Consider the following 23,149-nt stretch of genomic DNA (forward strand, 5'->3'; position numbering starts at 1 on the left):
AGGGGCAGGTGCCTCGATGTTTGTGCCATCACTAGTGAGTCAGGTACATTGAATCTGGACATGTTGAGGTGGAGCTATCTGACTAGGGGAATAGTGACTGGGATGCCACCTTGTTTGGTACTTGCTTGTATCTCTCTTGATACTCAATTTGGTGATTCTGAGAAGCTAACTTTGATTAACTCTTTTGAAACTATGTGCTTCTTCAACGTACCCTTGCACTGACCTTGGTTGGTCTTCTTTTGTCTTTGGTGGTCTTGATGGGACTGGAATAAGTCGCCCTTGTCTTGGCCTAATCTTCCTCCATCTTGATTTTGTTGATCTGCAAAACAAACAAAAGATGATTAAATGTACATAATATATTCATTCTAACATATTTCTCACCTTAAATCATCAACAAGAAAGCATTAAGATGAAATTCGCCCAAGATCCTCTCCAGGGACAAGCCCTATAGTGAAATTCGCTCTGGACCCTTTGGAAGGGTCAGGAGCGATTTTTGTTAAATTCACAAATCTTGACCATTTCGTTCAACCTTACTTCTAAGTTTGGCTTTTATGTCTTCTCCCCATCTCATTCTTGCTCAATTACTTCCAAAGTGATGTCAATTTCAAAGTGTTTTTGGCAAGAAATAAGGCTATCTTAGGATTTCGCTCTGGACCCTTTGGAAGGGTCAGGAGGGTCAGGAGCGATTTTTGTCATTTTGCTCAATTAGACCTCATATTTTCATCATTTCACAATCTTGAACTTAACCCTTCAAACCTCTTCCCATCATGATCACACAATTAGCCTCTTGCCTAGCTCAAACAAGGAGAAAAATAGGGAGTTCAAAGGATTTCGCTCTGGACCCTTTGGAAGGGTTAGGAGTGATTTTATGATTAGGTCCAAATTCTATCATTTCCTTACTCCAAATTGCTTCCTAAGGCAAGTATATACTAGTCTTCTCTCCACCAAGGCCTAGGGATTCATATTTTAGCCTCCATCATGAGCAAATTAGGTGATTTTGAGAATTTCGCTCTGGACCCTTTGGAAGGGTCAGGAGCAAAATTCATGATTTGCTTGATTTCCCTCACTTAGCTTCATTCTTCATCCCTTAAGTCATTAAGAACAAGTCTTTGGGCTTCAAAATTGATTGGGAATGCACTAGCTTGTAGATTGGAGCAAGGAATAGTGTCCTATGAAGAAATTCACTCTGGACCCTTTGGAAGGGTCAGGAGCGATTTTCTTCCTTTAGGTTGAACTCTACCTTCTTCTTACCTTGCGATGCCATGATTCTCACCTTTGGACTCCTCTCTCATGAAGACAACACTCGCTTGATTCTCAAGAAGGCCTGAAAGGAGAAATTCGCTCCAGACCATGGCCAAGGACAGGACCTTTTTAGGATTTCGCTCTGGACCCTTTGGAAGGGTCAGGAGCGATTTTCACATTTTAGCTCAAAATCTTCACTTTTGGTGATCACAAGTTATTCAAAGGCATGCCTAGGGGTATCTTCAAGCTCAATTCACCTTGGTCAATGTTTGATTTAACACAAAATTGGAAGAAAAAAGGAGATTTTGAGAATTTCGCTCTGGACCCTTTGGAAGGGTCAGGAGCGAAATTCAAGATTTAGGCTTGATTCTTCATTTCTTCAACTCCAATCTACCTCAAAAGGCAAGAATATATCACTCCACCTTCAACCATGCCATAAGAGCCAAGGTTTTGACCTCACACAAAGGAAAGAAGGTGCTTTTGAGGAATTTCGCTCTCGACCCTTTGGAAGGGTTAGGAGCGAAATTCATGTTTTGGACAAAATCCTTCATCTCCTTCACTTTCAATCACTTCCTAAGGCAAGAACATATCAATCTACCGCCACTATGTCCAAGGAACAAGGATGTTGACCCAAACAAGGAAGAAAATAGTGTTTATGGAGAATTTCGCTTTGGACCCTTTGGAAGGGTCAGGAGTGAAATTCACAGTTTGGGTTGATTTCACACTTCTTCTCTCCTCAATTCACTTCAAACTTGATTTATCCAACCTCCTTTCATCATAATCAAGTGAATATGCCATCCACTTAGCTCAAAATCCTCACTTTTCAATGTCTTAGGCAAAATAGAGGGTCAAATTGAGGATTTCGCTCTAGACCCTTTGGAAGGGTCAGGAGTGAAATTCATATTTTGGGTTGATTTTCACTACTCCATTGCCTCAATCCACTTTTCAAAGGCAAGAACACATCAAAGTCTTTCAAACCATGCCTTAGAAGTCAAAAACTTGGCCATAACAAGTAGCAACATAGAGGTTATGTGAATTTCGCTCTGGACCCTTTGGAAGGGTCAGGAGCGAAATTCCTCCTTGAGCTCATTTCACACCCCCTTTCTCCTTTCCTTGCTTTGGATATAACTTCTCAGGCCTCCTCCTATCATCATCAAGTCAGTTTGCTCCTCAAATTGGCATCTACTTTAAGATTTTGTGAAGAAATAGTGTCTTACAAGAATTTCGCTCTGGACCCTTTGGAAGGGTCAGGAGCGAAATTTACCCTTAGGCTCAAATCTTGACTTCATCTCTCACATTTCTTCATCCAAACGAATGCTTTGCCTTCACTAATGCCTGGGAATGAGTTAGTTCGTAGTTTGGATCAAGGTGGACTGTCTTATGGAGGAATTCACTCTGGACCCTTTGGAAGGGTCACGAGCGAAATTCCCACTCTAGGCTCAATTTACCTTGAATTTGACTTGACTTTGCCTTAGATTCAACCTTTTGATGTATTTCCTTCCATATCCTTGCAAATTCGCTCAACCTCTCTTTGACTTAGGTGAAATCTTAGGTCCTTTATGAAATTTCGCTCTGGACCCTTCGGAAGGGTCAGGAGCGAAATTTGACATTTTAGCCTCTTCATCAGGATTCATATATGGAATATAACATTCAAGTATAAGTGACATTTCCTTATATCTTTCTTCTTTCTTATACTTTAAGTTATATTCCATATATATTGTTAGGATGTTTGAGAGTGGTTTCGGACCTCCAGGAGTTATAATGCAAAATCTAGTTTTTGGAGGATTCTTCAATTTTCTAGACTTAGTCAAATTTCAGGATCAGGATGACATTCCAGACTTAGCCAAATTTCAGGAAATTCGAGGATCAGGATGACATTCCAGACTTCTCAAGGCGAATTCGCTCTGTCCTTGATGTAAGGGATGGGACCTAGGAGGACATTATGCACTCAACCAAGGTTTGATTTAGCAACTTGAAGTGCGATCGGATAGTACACAAAAAACACCCTAGGAATGATCTAAATAACCCCTAATCACTCAATTGACCTGAATTCTTGAGGAGATCCACCTGACTCAAGCAGAGCTTGCTATCCTAATGAGCCCCCTGGTGACCCTTTAATGCAAAGACTAATAGCCAAGACTAGGCAACCAAGCAAACTAAACTAACCCTAGAAAGCAAAAAGGTAGGGGTCCCCATTTACAATGGGGCGATGTGTGAATACGTCACAACAGTACTCCCCTGTCTGAAACTTGGAATTTCAAATTTGGGCACCTTAGGGGCAGACCATTCTTCCTGCATGAGCCGCATCTCTATGGCTGCTAGTTGCTTAATTTCTTCCTTCCTAGCAGAGGCAAGCTGCCTTGCAAGGAACTCCTCATGTTGTCTTTGGGCTCCCAACTGTTGTTGCTGAAGCTGACCCTGATAAGCAAGCTGATCTTGTTGCAAATCCCACTCTTGTTGCCTCTTCAACTCCTCCAGTTGCTTGGTGATATCAAGCAACACACTTTTGATTTATGTAATTTGCACTTTTTCATCATCTTGGGGCTGGTTGGGCTGCCAAGAAGTTTGAGTAGGGGTGGGTGGGTGGCAAGCATTAGGAAAGTACCCACCTATTGCTGAAGTGAAGCTGATTGGGTTGAAACTAGGAGCAGTCCTAGTTCGGTCCTGCTGGTAAGGAGGGGATTCTCATAGAATGGGGGTGAATAGAAGTTACACCCATGATATGAACTCATTTTAAAGCATTTGAAGGAGATGGAGTTTGTTTAACAAAATGCTTAAAATAGCATACGAACCCTCTCAACCAGAGATTGATAACATACCACAGATTCACCAAATGTTTGCAGAGTCGCCAGGTGCTTGAAAGATGTTGCCTCCAAAGGCTTGATGAACTAAAGAACACACCGAATATTCAGTTGTCTTGGGCTTAGGACTGCTTGACCAGCAGATTTCCTCTTAGAGTCGCCCTTGTTTGAATTCTGGGCATGGAATCAACAACCTGCTTGAGCGAGGGACTGAACTGGCAAGAAGATTTTCGCAACATTCCAATTGATGATTAAATGCTTTGGCATTTAGAATGATGATAACGATATTAATGAAGGGGTAGGGGATTTGATTAATGTGAAAGGTCAAGCTGTTGTGGCAATAAATTGGTAGGCTTTGGTTTCGACCGTGCCTTTCTTCTCTTTTTTGCTGCTTCTGTGGGTTGGCGGTGCTAGTATGGAGGCGAATTTCCCCCTTCTCACTTTCAAGCCCCAAGCTGCTTTCTTTGGGCTGGTTTTGATGAGGAGATTGAAGGGGCTTTTCAAAATGGGGGATGAGAAATTTATCCGTTTGATGGAGCTATGTTGAGGAAGGTGTTTTTGGAAGCTAAACACCAATATAGGATGAATATGGATATCGTGACTATGGTGGTTGCTTGGGGACTGGAGCTAGGTGATACCACCAAGAATGTATTGTGGGTGGTGCGGTCGATGAATGGTTGGTGGGATTAAATTCGGTTTTGGAGTGGGTTGTTCCTGGTGCGGGCTTTGACGTGAGGGTGGGTTTTGAAGACCCTGTGTTGGCCGAATTGCATGAATTGGTCCCTTTCATGAGGTGGCCTTTTGGCTTCATCAAAAATGAGAGAAGGGTGGAAGCCCTCATTGCTTGTGGCTTGTTGGAAATTCTTCTTAGACAAAGGGAATTGGTTGGGGGTGGTGCAATGGTGCTGGCAGATGGCAATGGTGGCGATAACGTGTAGGGAACCGGGAAGGAAGTGAGCGGCGGTAGACTTGGGTGGCAACAAGCCTCTGTGATGGTGTGCATGGTTAGTAACGGGCATGGTGGCCTCCTCTTTTGGCTTGCTCTGTTGCTTTGTCTTTCTGTGTTCTTCTGTTAATCGAATGTACTATGACGGGGTTGATGTTTTTTGTGGTACCTTGAAGATAATTTTTGGCTTTTTGTTCCCAGATTTGGGTGGTTAATGTGGGTTCTATGCCATTATTGTGTCATTTGGGTAGTCAATGGGGAATTTTTATTTTAATGATGTTGGGGTGGGCTGAGTAGGTAGGTGAAGATGGCTCTGATTTTTGTCTGTACAAAGCCCGAAAGTTGATATTACTATTACCCATACTGTTAAATGTACATCTTCAAATTATTAATAAATAATACTCCTTATTACCGACCAAAAAATAATAAACTATGAATGCCTAAGATGAAGTTGGCTGGAAGATGAAGCAAAATGGGAAATTTTTTTGATTAAATACAAGCCGGCTTTCATGGGAAGATGAAAAGGTGCAATTTTCAACTTCAAGCCATATATGTAAGGGAAGATAAGCCTTTTAGATGGAAACAAATTCAAATTAAATTACCTCTGCTCTTCAAAGTTTGCATAGCAAACAGGTTAATTTAAAATTGCTTCAAGAAGTATTGTCAACCTTGCTTAAGGATGGGAGTTCGCCAACCTCAATCAAATGGAGTTGCTTTGGATCTGCATAAAAGGAAGACTCAGTGAATTCATCTTGAGAACTGAAAATCAGAAAGTAATCAAGTGTCACGAAATTGCCCTAAGAAGATACAGCTGGAGAGAAAATATTTTCAAACATCAAGTCATGGGAAAGAAGAGTCAAAGGGGCTGGTCAAAGACCAAAGCCCAAATCGTTTCCAAATTCTGAGTGTTGATTAAACTTTATTAGTAACTCAGAGATTAAATTGCAGAGCTTAATCAGTTGTTCCAGAAGTTAAGAAGGAAAGATATATCTCAGATTTTCTGAGTGATAATCAGACCTCCAGGGTCACAAAATTCAGGTTTTGAAATACAAATTGAATGCATTATTATGCTATCTTCAGAATTTAACATAAATGATTCTAAGTTTTGATTTTGTAAATCTGAAAGCATTGGTATTCACAAGAAGAAATCAGAACTTGGGAATATTTTTTAAATTAATTTTTAAATCATCCTTCAAATGTTCTAACTTCTAGCTTCGCACATGAACATGTTAGGGGAAGATACCACTACGAATCAAGGCAACTTGGAGAAGGAAAATTGGCATCGTAGAGGGAGGTTGAAAGCTCGAAAGTGTAGAGATAGAGAGTATCACAACATCAACACATTTGAGCCAAGTCAACAAGGAGATCCACACGTTGAGGTCTAGCTCAACATTCCAAGGGAAGCATAGGGTTCACATTTCAACATCAAGGTCATGAACATGATAGAAGATACCTCAAAGATGCATGAAGAGGATACACATCACATGGATTCCAAAGGAGACAACAACATATTCCAAATCCAAGGCATGGAATTTCAAGATTAAAGAAGGTTAAGGAAGGAAATACTTCATGATTCAAAGGTTGAGGTTGTGAATGCATCACAAAGAAGAAAATTTCCAAGTTAGAGTAAAGAAGAGTGAACGTGATCAAGAAATGGAGATAGTTTCAGAAGAGGCTGATGTGGCATCCTATTCGCATTCAAGTCAATCAAGTTACTTCCACATCAGCAGGTCCGAGTTCAATGAACCTGATTCATCTCATGGTGGAGCAAGGGACACATGGCGCCTTATCAAGTACTATTTTATTTACCTATCCTATTCTCTCATTGGTTAGAAATCAAGATGGACATGTGTCCAATTCATTGTAATGGTTTAATTGGTCAGAAGGAAGTTTGTTGTTACAAAACCTAATTAGGGTTTTATTGTAAGATTGTGGCCATTGATTGGTAAATCAATTTGATCCATTGAATTGTATTGAGAGCACTATAAAAGGCTCAGTTCTCCCATTTGTAAAGGTTAACATAAGAATAGTAGAATAAGAAGGATAGAGTAGAAGATAGAATAAAAATTAATTTAGGAGAAGGCAAAGATTGTTGCCAAGACTTTGTTGTAAAGAGCATATGATTTCATTGAATTTGTGGTGAATTTAATGTGTTATTTCAACAAGTTGCATGGTCTCTACTTCTCAATTTATTTTCATGTTGTTTAGATTAATGAAAGAGCTTTGTGCATGATCAATGGTGAAATCCATATATCCATACCACTAGCGATTTGCTGATTTTAACTTTGCCTTGTGTGGTCAACTGGAATTTTTGAATGAGCTTAATTTCAATTGCTATTCACATTTTGATATGCATTACCTTGATGGTATCTTTGTGTTAATATTGATTTGAACATCACGTGCTTACCTTAGAAGATTGCATTAGACTTTGTGGAGTTGTTGCTTTGCATGTCAAAGCAAGGCTTAGTTGAGTTTCACAAAAGATTTTCCATCGTTCCTATATTCTTAGGATTAGATTAGAATCCCTAAACCTTATGTCTTTTGCCCTTTTTATTTCCAAGCAAGTAGTTAGAATCTAAGTTCCAATAACATCCAAACATTCAACATTCAAGTATTCAACGTAAGTCCCCTTGGATTACCAGCAATCACATCAACCATTGAGCTATCTACACATCAAGACCTAACTAAAGAAACCTTGGAGTTATCTTGGATTCAATTTAGCATCCAGGAAGATTTTGATCAAAAGAGGATAGAATACCTTTGGTATTTTATTTTGTGTTTGAAGTGCATAAAAACACATCAACAAAGGGGACATTACATATGATTTGATTGAGAAGAGCGATAAAAATTGCGAATTCATCTTTGAATTCTAGTTGATTCAATTTTTTAGGTAAAACCGACTTATTCTATTTCAACCAAAGCTTGGCGCTTTGCTTTTATCAATCCACTAGATGGTTTGACCAAGCCTTCTTGAATTTTCCAACTCTATTTTGAGCAATACTTAATATGTGAGTTTACAAAAGGTCAATTCAACCTCATTTGATTTAAGGCTGCATAGGTGTTTTCCATCCATGGATTTGATCTCTTTCCTTTTAGGATCATAATGTTTTACACAAGCTAGAAAAAATTCTAGACTTCGTACGACAATTGCAAATGACTTTTCTTGAACAAAGCCACCATCCATCAACTTCTTTGCCATTTCTTTTATTTCCACCTTTAATTTACCACTAATGTAGACTGTTTCCAGCAATTAATTTTTGTTATACCTATAATTTAAGTTGCTGGTTCTGTCTGGTTCGAGCTCAGGATCGGGTTCAAATTCAGGATTGTGGGTTTAGCCAAATTTTCTTTTGGGGTTTTGGGTTCATTAGTACAAAAACATGTAAAAATAAAAAATACATACATATATGCAACAATAGTTAAGTTCAAACTACACCACTATGCTAATAGTCAAATAACATAGAAAATTAAAAATACGCCACCATATTAATAGTCAAATAACATAGCAAAATACACCACCATATTAATAGTCAAAACTCGATTGTCATGATGTATATACCAAACTGATGGCTGCCGATGTGTGAACATGATAGCGTAGTTGCTACCTCATGGGGATGTTATTCACTTCATCTTGTGGAGCCTTGATTTGGAGGTGGAGCATTGATGGGTTTTGCATGGGGAAACTCAAGAAAAAACCATGTTTTGATGTGCCATACAGTTCTAGGCATGTTTTTTCAGTAGCAAATCACAAGCAGACCCGTAGGTTGTTTAGAGCAGCAAACTAAATGTTTTCAATTCTTCAATTAGTCTTGGTATGAGTTGGAGCTAATATTCGAGGTGCTAGTACAGGTTGAGGCTTTCTAGAGTGTTGTTGATGAATTTGGAAATTAGCTGGGTATACTTACTTGCTTTCCTATCTGATATAGAGTGTTTCCTATTCTTTATTGGTCTATGACTCTATAGTTGTCCATTCCTACATTTGGATGGGTCTATTCAATGCTGGGTGTGTTCAAAAACTTATTGCAGACTTGTAACTCACTATTTGCTGCATATTGGAGGCTTTGGGAGGCGTACCTTGAAGCATGAATGTCCTAAGGGGGTTCTGTACAATTCATAGCATCAACTGAATTTAACATATCAGACCTTTTTGGCAAAAGAATGCTTAAAAAATGTTAAAAAATTTGACTTCAGTGTCAAATTCCTCCGGGTTCCTTGAAATTTTCCAAAATTCTGCCTGGGCTCTTCCCAGGTTTGCAGGGTCGAACTCACAATCTGTGGGCAGGACCTTGGCCGAATCTAGAAAGAATTGGACCAGGACCAGGACCTGGACCTAGGGGATCCACCTATAAAACTTGGTAACTTAGCCTATATCATTAGAATTCGTGAAATGCAAATCCCACAAGCCCAATTATCTTCTGCAAGAATACGTGTCACACATAAAGAGAGAATTGAACAGCAAAATAACTGAAGACAAATAACAATAATTGAATTGCTTGTATTGCTAATTGTTTGAGTTACAATGAACGATATGACATTCTTATAAAGAAATCTAACTCTAAAGATAGAAACCCTAAATGGTGGAGTCTACAAGATAGACTGAGAGTTTGAAACACAATGCATGAATAAGTCATGTATGCACAAATAGCATAATAGACTAATTAATGCATGAAACTCTCGAAAATCTAAACATAGTTTGCTTTTTCCTAGTTTGCATTATGCATGGAGATAAATATTAATTAATTAATTAATTAACTAAATAATACATTATTTAGTGAATTAATGCAATTATGTGAATAATTAATATATAAATTATTTATTTCAACATATACCATTGCCTATACCATTGTTTTTCTTCTTGTTTATTTCATTTTACACTCATTTTGCTCCATAGTGTTTCATGTTCTTGGGTCTTTTAATCCACAAGAATTTTTCTCGCCCATTGTTAGACTACTTGACATTGATGTCAAAATGTATCAAAAGATCAGATACGATGCACATATCCTACTCTGAAAATGCAGGTTGTGTGGTGCTGGAGAACATACCTTTGATACCATGAATCGTTTCTAATGAAAGACAAGGCAAAAGGCATTACAATTCAGTCAAAAGATATAGTTTGGCATTTTTTCTTATACATGGGAACACATTTGGAGCCGATAGATAGAATGAACCAGTGGTGGCAGTAATGGTTTCGCTTTTATAGGACTATAGTGCAGATGAAATGATACTGGAATGAAGAATGATTAATGGTTTGTGTAGATGATGGTCAAGCAACTTCATGTATTTCTGATTGCATATCTTCATCGTATTTCTGGTTGTTTGCTTTTGCCACGTATTATCTGGTTACTGCTTGTATATCGAAACTCCTGAGAAAGAAAGTATTGAAGGCATCATCAATACTCTTTGCTGAACATATTTTTTCAGGTTTCCAAAACTTGGACAAGAAGTGATTACAATGATTGTGTGGAGTGTTCATAGGTACAAATACAGAAATATTGGCACATTTCGAATATCTTAGGGATGGCACAACAAATGTGGTTAGAAGGGAGTCATTTTGGAGTAATGGGCTGATTTGTTTTCATTTGGTTTTGTTCTGCAACGTCAGTATTATGTTCATCAAGCTTTAACACTTGTTTGGAGATTGCAGATTATATTGTGTATTGATTTGCAATCACTACTGGGAATTGCTGCTGCAAAAGAAGATATCGGTCTTCTTAAATAAATAAAATAAGTTGTTTCGCTGAAAATTGGGTTTAACTAAGTTTAGTTATAACTGAAGACAGTTGGGAGTTCTAACTTATTTTCTAACCATCTGTACCTGTTCGATGGTTTTGTGTAAATATTTTGTATTTTGTGTGATTCAGGTGCGAAGTGTGTTGTGTATCAAACAAAATAAATGTGTTGCTGTTAGCACTGTATGTTTTGAAAGATTATATTATGTTAATAACAACAGCAAAATATCTTTGAAATTAAGAGTGAGTGTGAGTACATAAACCAAAGCATTTCTGATGTGAAGTAATCAAACCACAAATGTAAAGGAGAGAGTTGTGTCTTGTAATGTGCAGATAGTCATTGTAATTATAAGTCTAATGAAGAAGTTGTGAGTAGATTTCATTGAATAGATTGCAGAAATTTGTGTGAATGAGATCACTGGGCAGAGGCATATCATGCAGATTATAAACCTGATGAAGGAGAGCTGTGCCAAAGTCAATTTTGTGAAGAAGATGTGCAAGGATAAGTTTGTTAACAGTGATATATCTTTGAATGATTTAATTATGTTTTTGCAGATATCATTGTAAATAGAAGAGAGCAGTATATATGAGAAAGTTGTTTTAAGAGAGCATTGGTAATGTTCATGAATTGTAATGTTTATTGAGAAGTACTATGATCTGTATATCATTAAAGTTGGTATTTTTGAATATTGAGTATTTGCTCAGATCAGAAAGAGTTGGTGTTCTTAGAATAGGGGTTTGATGACTCTTTAGTGTTGGTGCCCTTAAACATTGTAATTGAATTATTTGTGAGGCTGGATTAGGACAGTAGATCCTAGCGGCGTTTCTCACCGTGGTTTTTTCCACACCAGGTTTTCCACATACTTTTTTGTGCATTTGCTTCCTTGTGTGGTGCATTGATTTCAGTTCTCAGTTTTAAATTGCTTTCATTTCAGAATTCAGTTCAAAAGCTTTTAATAAGTTTTTCAAAAGATTTAATTGAATAAGGTTTTAAGTTTTATTTACTACTGATTCACCCCCCGCCCTCTGACTAGTAAATCTGTGTTCTACACCCATTTCTATTAATTTTTATTTTTCACTTTTCAATTGAGTTTCAATATATCTTTTCATCATTTGTTTTTTAATTTTTTGCCTACCTGCCATATTTCTTGGTTAAATTATCCAAATTTACCTTATACCTACCCATAACTATTTCCATACCAAAAACTTTAATTATTCTTTTCAAAGATGTTTTTCTTCTCATTTCCCATACATATCAAGCCTTCTTATCAACCTAAACCTTTAATCCACTCATTATTTTTCTCACCATCCTTATGATTGATCATGGAGTGTGAACAAAATGTTGATGCAAACAAAATGCTGTTGATTCTAGAAGCATTTCAATCAACCCAGGGATATTTAATTTTATGTTGTATGCACGAATCAATATATTTATTTCTATTGATTAATCAATGGTATTGAATTTTATGTTTTAACCATAATGTTCATTTAGAAATTAACTATGCTCCGTGTTTGCAGAGGCAGAGGGAATTCACAAATGACGTAGGTAAGATAAGGGCCATTGTGGCAGGTTTGGCAGCAGATGCACTGTACTTACGATCTGACCTCACCCAGCTTTTCAAAATGGCTGCTGCTGAGACTAAGAATTCTCATTCTCAATCTCGAACTCTCAGAGTGGTGATTACCTTGTTTCCTACTACTAATATTTTTCTGATCTTATTTTCATCACATATCAACAATAAAACTAAAATTGAACACATATCAGATATCTGCTTCCAATGTCAAGTTTGAAGTTGCTTTGAATGTCTCTTGACATGTTTCAAGATTTCATTTAATACTGAATGAAAGCTTGCAGATTCTGATCCCAACCACACCATTTATTCGTTTAGAAGCTTTAGTCCTTGGATAATAAAAGGAATCTAGTTCCTTAGGGTTAACCATTTTAAACTTATATGTGCTTGTTTTGTTTACCTTTATTTAGTGCTTAATGTTAAGTTATTTTTCATATGTTAGGATATTCTTACCCAATTACTTCTCTAATGCGATTGGAGGTACATCTTCGTTATGTTTGATTTCAATATAATTTCTTTTCTGTCTTTCTAGAATCATGTTTAAAACATCATTTTCTTGTTAAAAGATGGGACAGGGATTATCCCAGATACCAGTCAGTTGATCCAGGATTCTATCTTCATTTCTGCAAGGACAGTTCAAACCACATTTGATGAAGATCTGTGATGTTCTATTATTGAATCTAGGAGAATATTTCTAGTAGGCTGGAAGTGCATTTCAATATTTCTTAATGTAAATGTAATTCAAATTTATGTTCAAAATCTGAAGTTGTAAGAATTTAGATATTCTTTTACTTTCTTATTGAATTACTTCAACGCTTAAGGAATATATTTAATCTTTTACTGTTTGTATTGACTGTTCCTTCTTATATTGCAGATTGCTGTAGATAACATTTATTGATTTCGATGTTTACTACAGCATTCTTCATGGCAAATATATAGGCATAGCCTTGAAAGATCAAGGCATGCCTTGACTGGACATGTCTCTTGACATGTCCGATCAAGACATGTCTTGATCAATCCAAGGGAGGTGCCTTTTCATTAAGAAAAACCGATAACTGTCGGTTTATATAAATGCCGTTACATAAAGAATAATAACCGATCCCAATCGGTTTATGTCTAATGCTGTTTCAATCATAATCATAACTGATAACAAATCGGTTTATGTAAGAACCCTTACTAACTTTGCCCTTAAATCATTGATTTCTACCCTTGGGAATTTTGTCAAACACTTGTCTTGCAAACTCTGTACTTGCTGTTATGAGTTTTCTGTTTGTATTGTTTGGGTCTTGTACACTGCAATTAATGTTTTGAATGCCTCTAACCATGAAAGATTGACTAACAATGTCATAGAAATGATATGCCAATTGATTTTGATGCATATAAGTAACTAAAAATAACAACTACAGCTGCTTGACAAATCATCAAACACTTGGCATGCAAACTAGAAATTATGTGGCAGCAGCATAATGAAGTTTTTATTAGTTATTCTCACACCAAATAGTTACAAAGGTATAACATGTAATTTCCAAAACTTATGACAGCAAAATTAGAGAACCTGATATGTAAAATGCTTGCTGCAAATGATGGTCTCCACTCTTCAATGGACTGCCAATTAAACACGTTCCTGCTGTAGCTACGAATAATTGGCCAATTAAATGCCTGATTTCTTAGTATTGTAGCACGTCACTATTCACGCCACTGTAGCGTTTCACTATTCACGGATTACTGTAGCGCGAGTACTGTAGTGTCTATTGTAGCGCGGTTACTGTAGCGTCTACTGTAGCGCGGGTACTGTAGCAGCAATTGTATCTTGAAATGATTGCTTCAATTCTGATTTTTAATGGCTACCAAATGAAACTGTAGGTTTGCAATTGATATATATTCGAAAATCTGCATACCCTAGATGTCTTCCCTTCTTTTTAAAGCCCAAATAGAACTCCAGAATGAAGCTCTCCTGAAATGCCAAATTCAGTGGATATTTCACCACCTCAAATGGTTGCAACACTGAAGAATTGTCGCTCTCCAATGGCTGACTGAATCAGAAACCCTTGGCTTCTTCTCCAAAGTTCATAACAAACAAATATCAATTCTCTGGATGGATCCCCTAAAATGAGCTCTTAAGTCCCTTTTTATTCTTTCTTATGAGAGCTCGAACACTTTCTTGGCCAATGTGGGATTAAAGACATATTCACACATTATAATATTAAAGTGACTTTATTATTATAAAGTTACTTTATAACTTTATAATAACATTAAAATATTTAAATAAATCACTTAAGTCACTTTTAATTAAATTAATTAAATATAAAGTCACCTTTTTTTATTTTATTTTATTTAATGACTTAATAAGAAATTAATTTAATCAATTTCTCCTTATTTCTCCACTTAGCCTTCGGAGAATGTAAAGGCTAAGAACTCCACTGAGATGTTAAAAAGGTGGGGACATTACAGTCTGCCCTTCCTGAAATTGCTTGTCCTCAAGCAACTTCAACTCCGGATGCTGCAAAATCTCCTCATTCTCCCAAGTAGCATCCTCTACTAGCAAATCCTTCCACTTCACCAAATATTCCCAGATGGTACGTCTCCTCAAGTTCCTTTCTCTGAAATCAATGATAGCCTCTGGTATCAAAACAAGTTTTCCCTCATCATCCAGGGGTGGTAGTACTGTAGAAGGCACAATATGATGTCCTAGCGCCTTCTTGAGGCGTGACACATGAAAAACGTTGTGTACCTTGCTCTCTGCCGGTAAATCTAACTCATAAGCCACCTCTCCCACTTTCCTGATAATCCTAAATGGACCATAGTATCGTGGCTTAAGTTTCTCGGCACCACTCTTCTTGAGAGTGGATTGACGGTAAGGCTGCAACATAAGATACACCATATCTCCAACCTCAAAAGTCTGCTCAGTCCTCTTCTGATCTGCATACTGCTTCTGTTGATTCTGTGCCTTAGTTATATTATCCTTGAGAGTCTTAACAATGTCTTGACTCTCCTGTAACAAATCACCTGCACTGGGCACTCTACTGTCACTCAAAAGCAGATCCATAAAATTGGGTGCCTCATACCCATACAGGGCCATAAAGGGTGACATCTGAATAGACATGTGATAAGTGGTATTGTAGCAATACTTACAGAGATAAATCCACTTTACCCATGCCTTTTGTTGCCCTGCTATATAATTTCTGAGATATCCCTCCACCCATTTGTTCACTATCTCCGTCTGACCATTTGTCTGAGCGTGGTAGCTAGTACTCGGAGTGAGCTCTGTCGCACACAACCTGAATAGCTGCTGCCAAAAGTGACTCATAAACCTGCTGTCCCTGTCACTCACAATGCTCTGAGGTAAGCCATGTAATCTGAATATCTCCTTGAAGAACAACTCTGCCACCTGCGTAGCAGTGTATGTAGTAGTGATTGGAAAAAAGTGTGCAAACTTCGTAAGGCGATCCACAACCACATATATGCAGTCCCTGCCTTGGGCTCTAGGCAGTCCTGTGATGAAGTCCATAGACAAACACTCCCACTTCCTATCAGGAATCGGAAGTGGCTGAAGTAAACCGGCTGGATAGGAGTGTTCTTGCTTATTCTGTTGGCAGGTGGGACACTCCCTAACATACTGAAGTACCTCTGCTTTGAGCCCTTTCCATGTGAATTGCTCTCTAATCTGCCGGTATGTCTTGTAGAAACCAGGATGTCCTGCCATAGGTGAATCATGAAATAATTTCACAACCATCCTCCTCACTGCTGATCCTGGAACCAAAAATATTCGCCCTTTGTAAATGATGAGCTCATTCACAAGGGTGTATTTGCTGTCCTGAATAGTCCCATCTATGAATCCAGCTGCCCAAGTATCCTTTGCATACTCTGCAAGGATCAAGTGTCTCCAATCCTCCGATATGTCTGTCAATAAGCTCAAATGGGGCCGACGTGATAAGGCATCAGCAACTACATTCTGTGTCCCCTTAAAATATGTAATGTCAAAGTCATAGGACTGTAACTTGCTCACCCACTTCTGCTGCCTATCATTGAGATCTCGCTGCCCCAAAAAGTATTTTAGGCTATTATGGTCGGTTTTGATAGAAAATTTGCTACCTACCAAATATTGCCTGAATTTAGCCATAGCATGCATAATAGCTAACATCTCCTTATCATAAATGCTGAAGCTCCGCTCTGGCCCTCTCAATTTCCTGCTCTCATAAGCAATAGGGTGCTTCTCCTGCATAAGCACCGCTCCAATGCCCTCCCCGGAAGCATCACAGTGTAGCTCAAAAGGTTTGCTGAAATCTGGTAATGCTAACACTGGACAAGAAGTCATCAACTCCTTAAATTTCTCAAAACACTCCTGTGCCTCAGGAGTCCACAAGAAAGCTCCCTTTCTCATCAAATCTGTCAAGGGTGCTGCATGCCTAGAATATCCATCCACAAACCTCCTGTAGAAACCACATAATCCCAGAAAGCCCCTCAACTGTGTAAGGTTCACCGGTGAAGGCCACTCCACAATGGCACGAATCTTTTCAGGATCCATGCGTACGCCCTCTGCACTGATGATGTGACGCAAGTACAACAACTCTGTCATGCCCAAATCACACTTCGACTCCTTTGCATACAAGGACTCTCTGCCCAATATATCCAACACCGTGTCAAGGTGAACCAAGTGCTCCTCCCAAGATCTACTGTACACCAAGATATCATCGAAGAAGACAAGAACAAATTTCCTCAACTGAGGATGGAAAACCCGATTCATTGTTGCTTGAAAAGTAGCAGGTGCGTTAGTTAGCCCAAATGGCATAACTACAAACTCAAAATGGCCACAATGACATCTAAAGGCTGTCTTCTCAATGTCCTGCTCTCTAACTCTAATCTGGTTATAACCTGATCTCAAATCTATCTTCGAGAAGAAGCAAGCTCCATGAAGCTCATCTATCAACTCATCGATCCTAGGAATGGGGTACCTTTTTTTAATTGTCTTCCTATTAAGCACCCTGTAATCAATGCACATTCTCAATGTCCCATCCTTCTTCTTCACTAAGATCATTGAAGAAGCGAAAGGAGACTTACTTGGTCTAATGTGGCCCATAGCAAGTAACTCCTTTACGGTTTTCTCAATTTCATCCTTCAACCTCTTCGGATGCCTGTAAGGTGTAATCATGAGGGGTTTAGCCCCCTCCTCTAACTCAATGATGTGCTCAATACCCCTGTCTGGTGGTCTACCTGGTGGAATGTCATTGAACACCTTAGAGTGTTTAACTCTAAGCTCTTGAATATCAAGAGGATATTCAATCTTCTGCTGTCCCTCCTGTGATGGCATCAACATGCACTCTGCTGCCCACTCTACCTGATCATGTCGAATCAATCTAGCCATCCTTCGGAAAGAAACCATCCTGAGATCACTGTCCCTGATTGCCTTAAGAATATGTGTCTTCCCATTCACTTTAAACCTCATCTCCATCTCCTTGAGGTTAAGAGTGAACTCCCCAATATCATGCAACCAACTCATCCCAAGGACTATATCTGTATCTCCCATAGGCACAACATAGAAATCTGCCTTAAAGTCATAATTATTAACTTTCAATGGGAGTCCAGTGATCTTACGATCACATTTGAGGACATAGCCATCAGCTATCCTCACTCTAATTCCCCCAAACTCCTCTGTTTGTATGCCACGCTTCTCCACCATCCTAGCATCAATGAAATTATGAGTGGCACCTGTATCAACCAAAGTTATGACTCGCTGTCCAGCAAGCACTCCTCTCATCCTGAATGACCCTTCTTGCCTAATACTTGTGAGACGAGCTTCCCTAAGTTGCCCATCTCCTTCCCCATCCTTGGACTCCATTTTAGACAAGTTTTCAGCCTTGTCTTCCTCTTTTTCACCATCTATTTCCTCTATATCAGACTGCTGGTCTGAATTATCTGATTCTGATTCCTCATAGTATGCCCACATAACTCTGTTAGCTTTGCCCTTTGGTCTAAGAGGACAATCATGGTTTGCATCATAGGGTCCTTTACAGTAGAAACATAATTTTTTCTTCCTCAAATCATTTAATGTTTCCCTGTCAAAAGGTGCTGGAGTTTTATCTTTCGAATCATTTTTAAAATCAGTCCTCTCTGGTTTTTTATAAAATGGTTTGTTATCCTTACTAGAAGATGCTCCTTTGGACTGAAATTTGTTTGTTGGGACTGCATGTTCCATACTTCTTGCCTTTTTCATAGCTTCCTGTAAAGAAATAGGATCAAATGCTTTTATCCAACCTCTCAGTGGTTCGGATAGGCCCTCAATGAAAAGAACTATCAATCTACGCTCTGAAATGTTTGGCACCATGACTGCCAACCGCTGAAATTCACCAATGAAATACTCCAAGTTGCCTGTTTGTTTCAGTTGTGCTAAGTCCCGAAAGTAAACCTCTAGATCTTTCTTGTCAAATTTTTCAACCAACCTTTCCACAAAGTCCTGGTACTCTGTCCCCTGATTATGCTGAAGTGTTACCATACCATGGTACCATCAATCATGTGCTACTCCCTCCAAATGCAAAGTGGCGTATTTGATAGTTTCAATCTCTGTCATTGGCCTCAGTGCCAAAAATTTGTCAAGCTTATGAATCCAAGCTTGAGCTGTCATCTTACCACTCCCATCAAATGTAGGCATAGTAAGCTTGCTTGTAACTCTATTTAGCTCACTATTTTGACCTCTAGGCCTCCTATCCTGTCTGAGTGACCTGTAATGCTCTCTCCTCTGATTAACAAATCTCTCGAATGTCATCCTCTCTCGCACCTGTGGAGTTAATAAATCCCATTCGTCATTCGCAGCCATGAGGATATCTGCGAACATCTCCTCTCCTGGTTCTCCTGTAGGTGCTACCTCAGGCTCATCTCTAAAGAAGGTAGGACGTGTAGGCCTGTCTGCTGTCCTGGAATGAGTCCTATGAGCTCTAGGTGACCCCACTGCACTCCTGTTATCCCCTTGCTCCTGATTCTATTTGTCTTGTGGGTTCATGCACTCAATCATGGTGGTGAGTGCCTGCAAGACCTGAGCCATCTGCTGCTGTCCTGTAGCCATTACTCTGAAAAATTCCCTTGTTTCTTGCTCCTCATTCCTATTGCCTCTGGGTGGGCTACCCCCTGGCCTGTCACCCATGGTGCCCGGCTGCCTATCAAATTCTTGTTCCCTGTCAAAGCTCGCCTGCGAGTGTAATATCTGTGAGAGCCAACCTCAGGCAGCTGCATGTGATTGCTAACCCTCAGGATGGCAGGATTTAGCTCTGATACCAATGTAAGAACCCTTACTAACCTTGCCCTTAAATCATTGATTTCTACCCTTGGGAATTTTGTCAAACACTTGTCTTGCAAACTCTGTACTTGCTGTTATGAGTTTTCTGTTTGTATTGTTTGGGTCTTGTACACTGCAATTAATGTTTTGAATGCCTCTAAACATGAAAGATTGACTAACAATGTCATAGAAATGATATGCCAATTGATTTTGATGCATATAAGTAACTAAAAATAACAACTACAGCTGCTTGACAAATCATCAAACACTTGGCATGCAAACTAGAAATTATGTGGCAGCAGCATAATGAAGTTTTTATTAGTTATTCTCACACCAAATAGTTACAAAGATATAACATGTAATTTCCAAAACTTATGACAGCAAAATTAGAGAACCTGATATGTAAAATGCTTGCTGCAAATGATGGTCTCCACTCTTCAATGGACTGCCAATTAAACACGTTCCTGCTGTAGCTACGAATAATTTGCCAATTAAATACCTGATTTCTTAGTACTGTAGCACGTCACTATTCATGCCACTGTAGCGTTTCACTATTCACGGATTACTGTAGCGTCTACTGTAGCGCGGGTACTGTAGCAGCAATTGTATCTTGAAATGATTGCTTCAATTCTGATTTTTAATGGCTGCCAAATGAAACTGTAGGTCTGCAATTGATATATATTCGAAAATCTGCATACCCTAGATGTCTTCCCTTCTTTTTAAAGCCCAAATAGAACTCCAGAATGAAGCTCTCCTGAAATGCCAAATTCAGTGGATATTTCACCACCTCAAATGGTTGCAACATTGAAGAATTGTCGCTCTCCAATGGCTGACTGAATCAGAAACCCTTGGCTTCTTCTCCGAAGTTCATAACAAACAAATATCAATTCTCTGGATGGATCCCCTAAAATGAGCTCTTAAGTCCCTTTTTATTCTTTCTGATGAGAGCTCGAACACTTTCTTGGCCAATGTGGGATTAAAGACATATTCACACATTATAATATTAAAGTGACTTTATTATTATAAAGTTACTTTATAACTTTATAATAACATTAAAATATTTAAATAAATCACTTAAATCACTTTTAATTAAATTAATTAAATATAAAGTCACCTTTTTTTATTTTATTTTATTTAATGACTTAATAAGAAATTAATTTAATCAATTTCTCCTTATTTCTCCACTTAGCCTTTGGAGAATGTAAAGGCTAAGAACTCCACTGAGATGCTAAAAAGGTGGGGACATTACAGTTTATTTCCAATGCAATTTAATTATCATTCTAACCGATAACCAATCGGTTTATTCTTAATGCTATTAATGATAATCGATACCAAACATGGTAAGTGTATTTCAATTATGTAAATCAAATAGAGGATCGGTATAAGAGCAAAAGCAAGTTTATAAGATAACTATTATAGTTATCATATGACAACACTAACTATAATAGATATACAGATCCGATCACATTCACAGCATAACTGAAATCTCTACATAAGAAATACAATCATGTCTCGATCGATAATAGATTAGAAATGCTTGAAACATGAAATGCATATAAAGATGATTATAACAAGTTCAATCAATCATGATGTCTACCATTAGCTTGTAGTCTTACCGATAGAATAGATGATTGAATGAGAGATGAATTAAGTCTCTCATTCAATCATTTATCTTACCGAAGCTACATAGTCTCAACACTCCCTCTTAGCTAGGGAAGATAAATGAAGACCTACGTAAACATTGAAATAATCATCTAATTATATAGCATCACATTTCTCATAATAGAATGTATTACATGACCTCGTAATACAAAAGATCATGTCACATATGCTCGTGACATGATGTATCACATAACACGTGATACTGAAAATATATCACATCATCTCGTGATATAGGGATATCACATAGCACATGATATCAATATCGCATAACACGCAATACCTTGGATATAGAATAATTAGAGAATATTGAATTCTCTTATATCCAGGTTATGGTATGTGCACTGACATTACGTCGCATAATGTCTACCATAACATATCATGGCACATCCATGAGTCAAGATGATATCAAGTCAGCATGATATCAACATTACAAGATCGTCACCTTGTAATGTTTAGTACAAGTGTTCATTATCTAAAAGATCGTCACCTCTTAGAAATGTACACAAGGGGTGGAGCCCATAAAGTCATAACACGACAAAAGAAGTTTACACATTAAACATCTCATATATTAGTACATATTATAAATCAAATTACAATTCAATCATACCAAGTCCTTTCCTGAAGTGTTCAACTTTCACTCTGGATAGAGGCTTGGTCAGTATGTTTGCTGTCTTGTCTCTTGTACTGATATACTGCAACTGAATCACATTCCTATCGACCATATCTCTCAGAATGTGACAAGGAATCTCTCTGTGTTTGGATCTATCATGAAATACAGGGTTCATGGAGACTTTTATACAACTTTGATTATCACAATGAATTATAGTAGGCTTCAGTGGTTCTCCGAATAATCCCACAAGTAGTTTCCGTAGCCATACAGCTTCTCGTGCAGCCATGGAAGCTGCGATATATTCGGCCTCTGTAGAACTCTGAGCTACTGAAGACTGTTTCTTTCTAATCCAAGATATCATGGCTGAACCCAAGCTGAAGTAGCACCCTGAAGTGCTTTTCCTGTCAGTCACACTTCTAGCCCAATCTGAATCAGTGAACCCGTGAAGATCCAAACCAACATTCTCATACTTGAATCCATAGTTAAGAGTGCCTTGAAGCTATCTCATGATATGTTTTACAACTAGAGCACTATTCTGACAGAGGTGTATCTAGCAATTGGAACAAATGTCTCATCATAGTCTATTCCTTCTTTCTGTGAGAACCCCCGGGCAACAAATCTGGCTTTATGTTTCTCTATGCTACCATCTGTAGCATGTTTGATTTTGAATAGCCACTTGGATGAGACAACGGATTTCCCTTTTGGCCTAGGAACAATTTCTCATATATCATTGTTTAGGATGGATTTATATTCTTCAAACATGGCATCTTTCCAAACTTGATGTTTAAGAGCTTCTAGTACACTAGAGGGTTTTGATTTGGAGAGATCATTCATTAGGGCTACATAGCTAGTGAATCTTCGGGGCCTCTTACTTTCTCTAAAAGTCCTTGAAGGAGTTGCAAAGTCCCTTTCATCTTCCATTGTTTTGTGAGCCTATAAAGGTCTCTTCTTAGGGATTTCTTGCGGAGGAATCTGTACTTCATTTTCTTTTGAACACTCCCTCTGAATCTCAGGAGTGGGATCCTCTTCTAGGTTTGAAGATGGAGCATAGATTTCTGACTCAATAGAGTATTTAGCCCTTTTGAAGGCTATGTCTTCTTCAAATATTATAGCTCTACTAAGTTCAATGTTGCTATGTCCAGGCACAAATATTCTGTAGGCTTTAGAGGTTTCACTATATCCAACAAAGATTCCTTTTCTTCCAGAGGGTTCTAGTTTTGTTCTTTTTTTTTTAGGTATATGAAAGTAAATAGGGCATCCAAATATCCTAAAGTGGGTGATATCGCGCTTTATCCTGGTGAAAACTTCTTCAAGAGTTTTG

General features: G+C 38.2%; 1 protein-coding gene across 2 annotated transcripts in view; it reads left to right on the plus strand.

Annotated features, from left to right (window-relative positions):
• Positions 1-23,149, plus strand: part of LOC131037879 (uncharacterized) — a 52,555-nt gene that overhangs the window by 12,556 nt on the left and 16,850 nt on the right. Inside the window, exon 2 of one of the 2 annotated variants that reach the window (XM_059220131.1) lies at positions 12,237-12,395. The exons of the other annotated variant lie outside the window; for it this stretch is intronic. Coding sequence (XP_059076114.1) covers positions 12,237-12,395 — 159 coding nt within the window. The remainder of the gene's footprint in view (positions 1-12,236; positions 12,396-23,149) is intronic. 2 annotated transcript variants of the gene reach the window in all.

Source organism: Cryptomeria japonica, chromosome 4 (assembly GCF_030272615.1).
Source record: "Cryptomeria japonica chromosome 4, Sugi_1.0, whole genome shotgun sequence".
In the NCBI taxonomy this organism is placed as follows: Eukaryota; Viridiplantae; Streptophyta; class Pinopsida; order Cupressales; family Cupressaceae; genus Cryptomeria; species Cryptomeria japonica.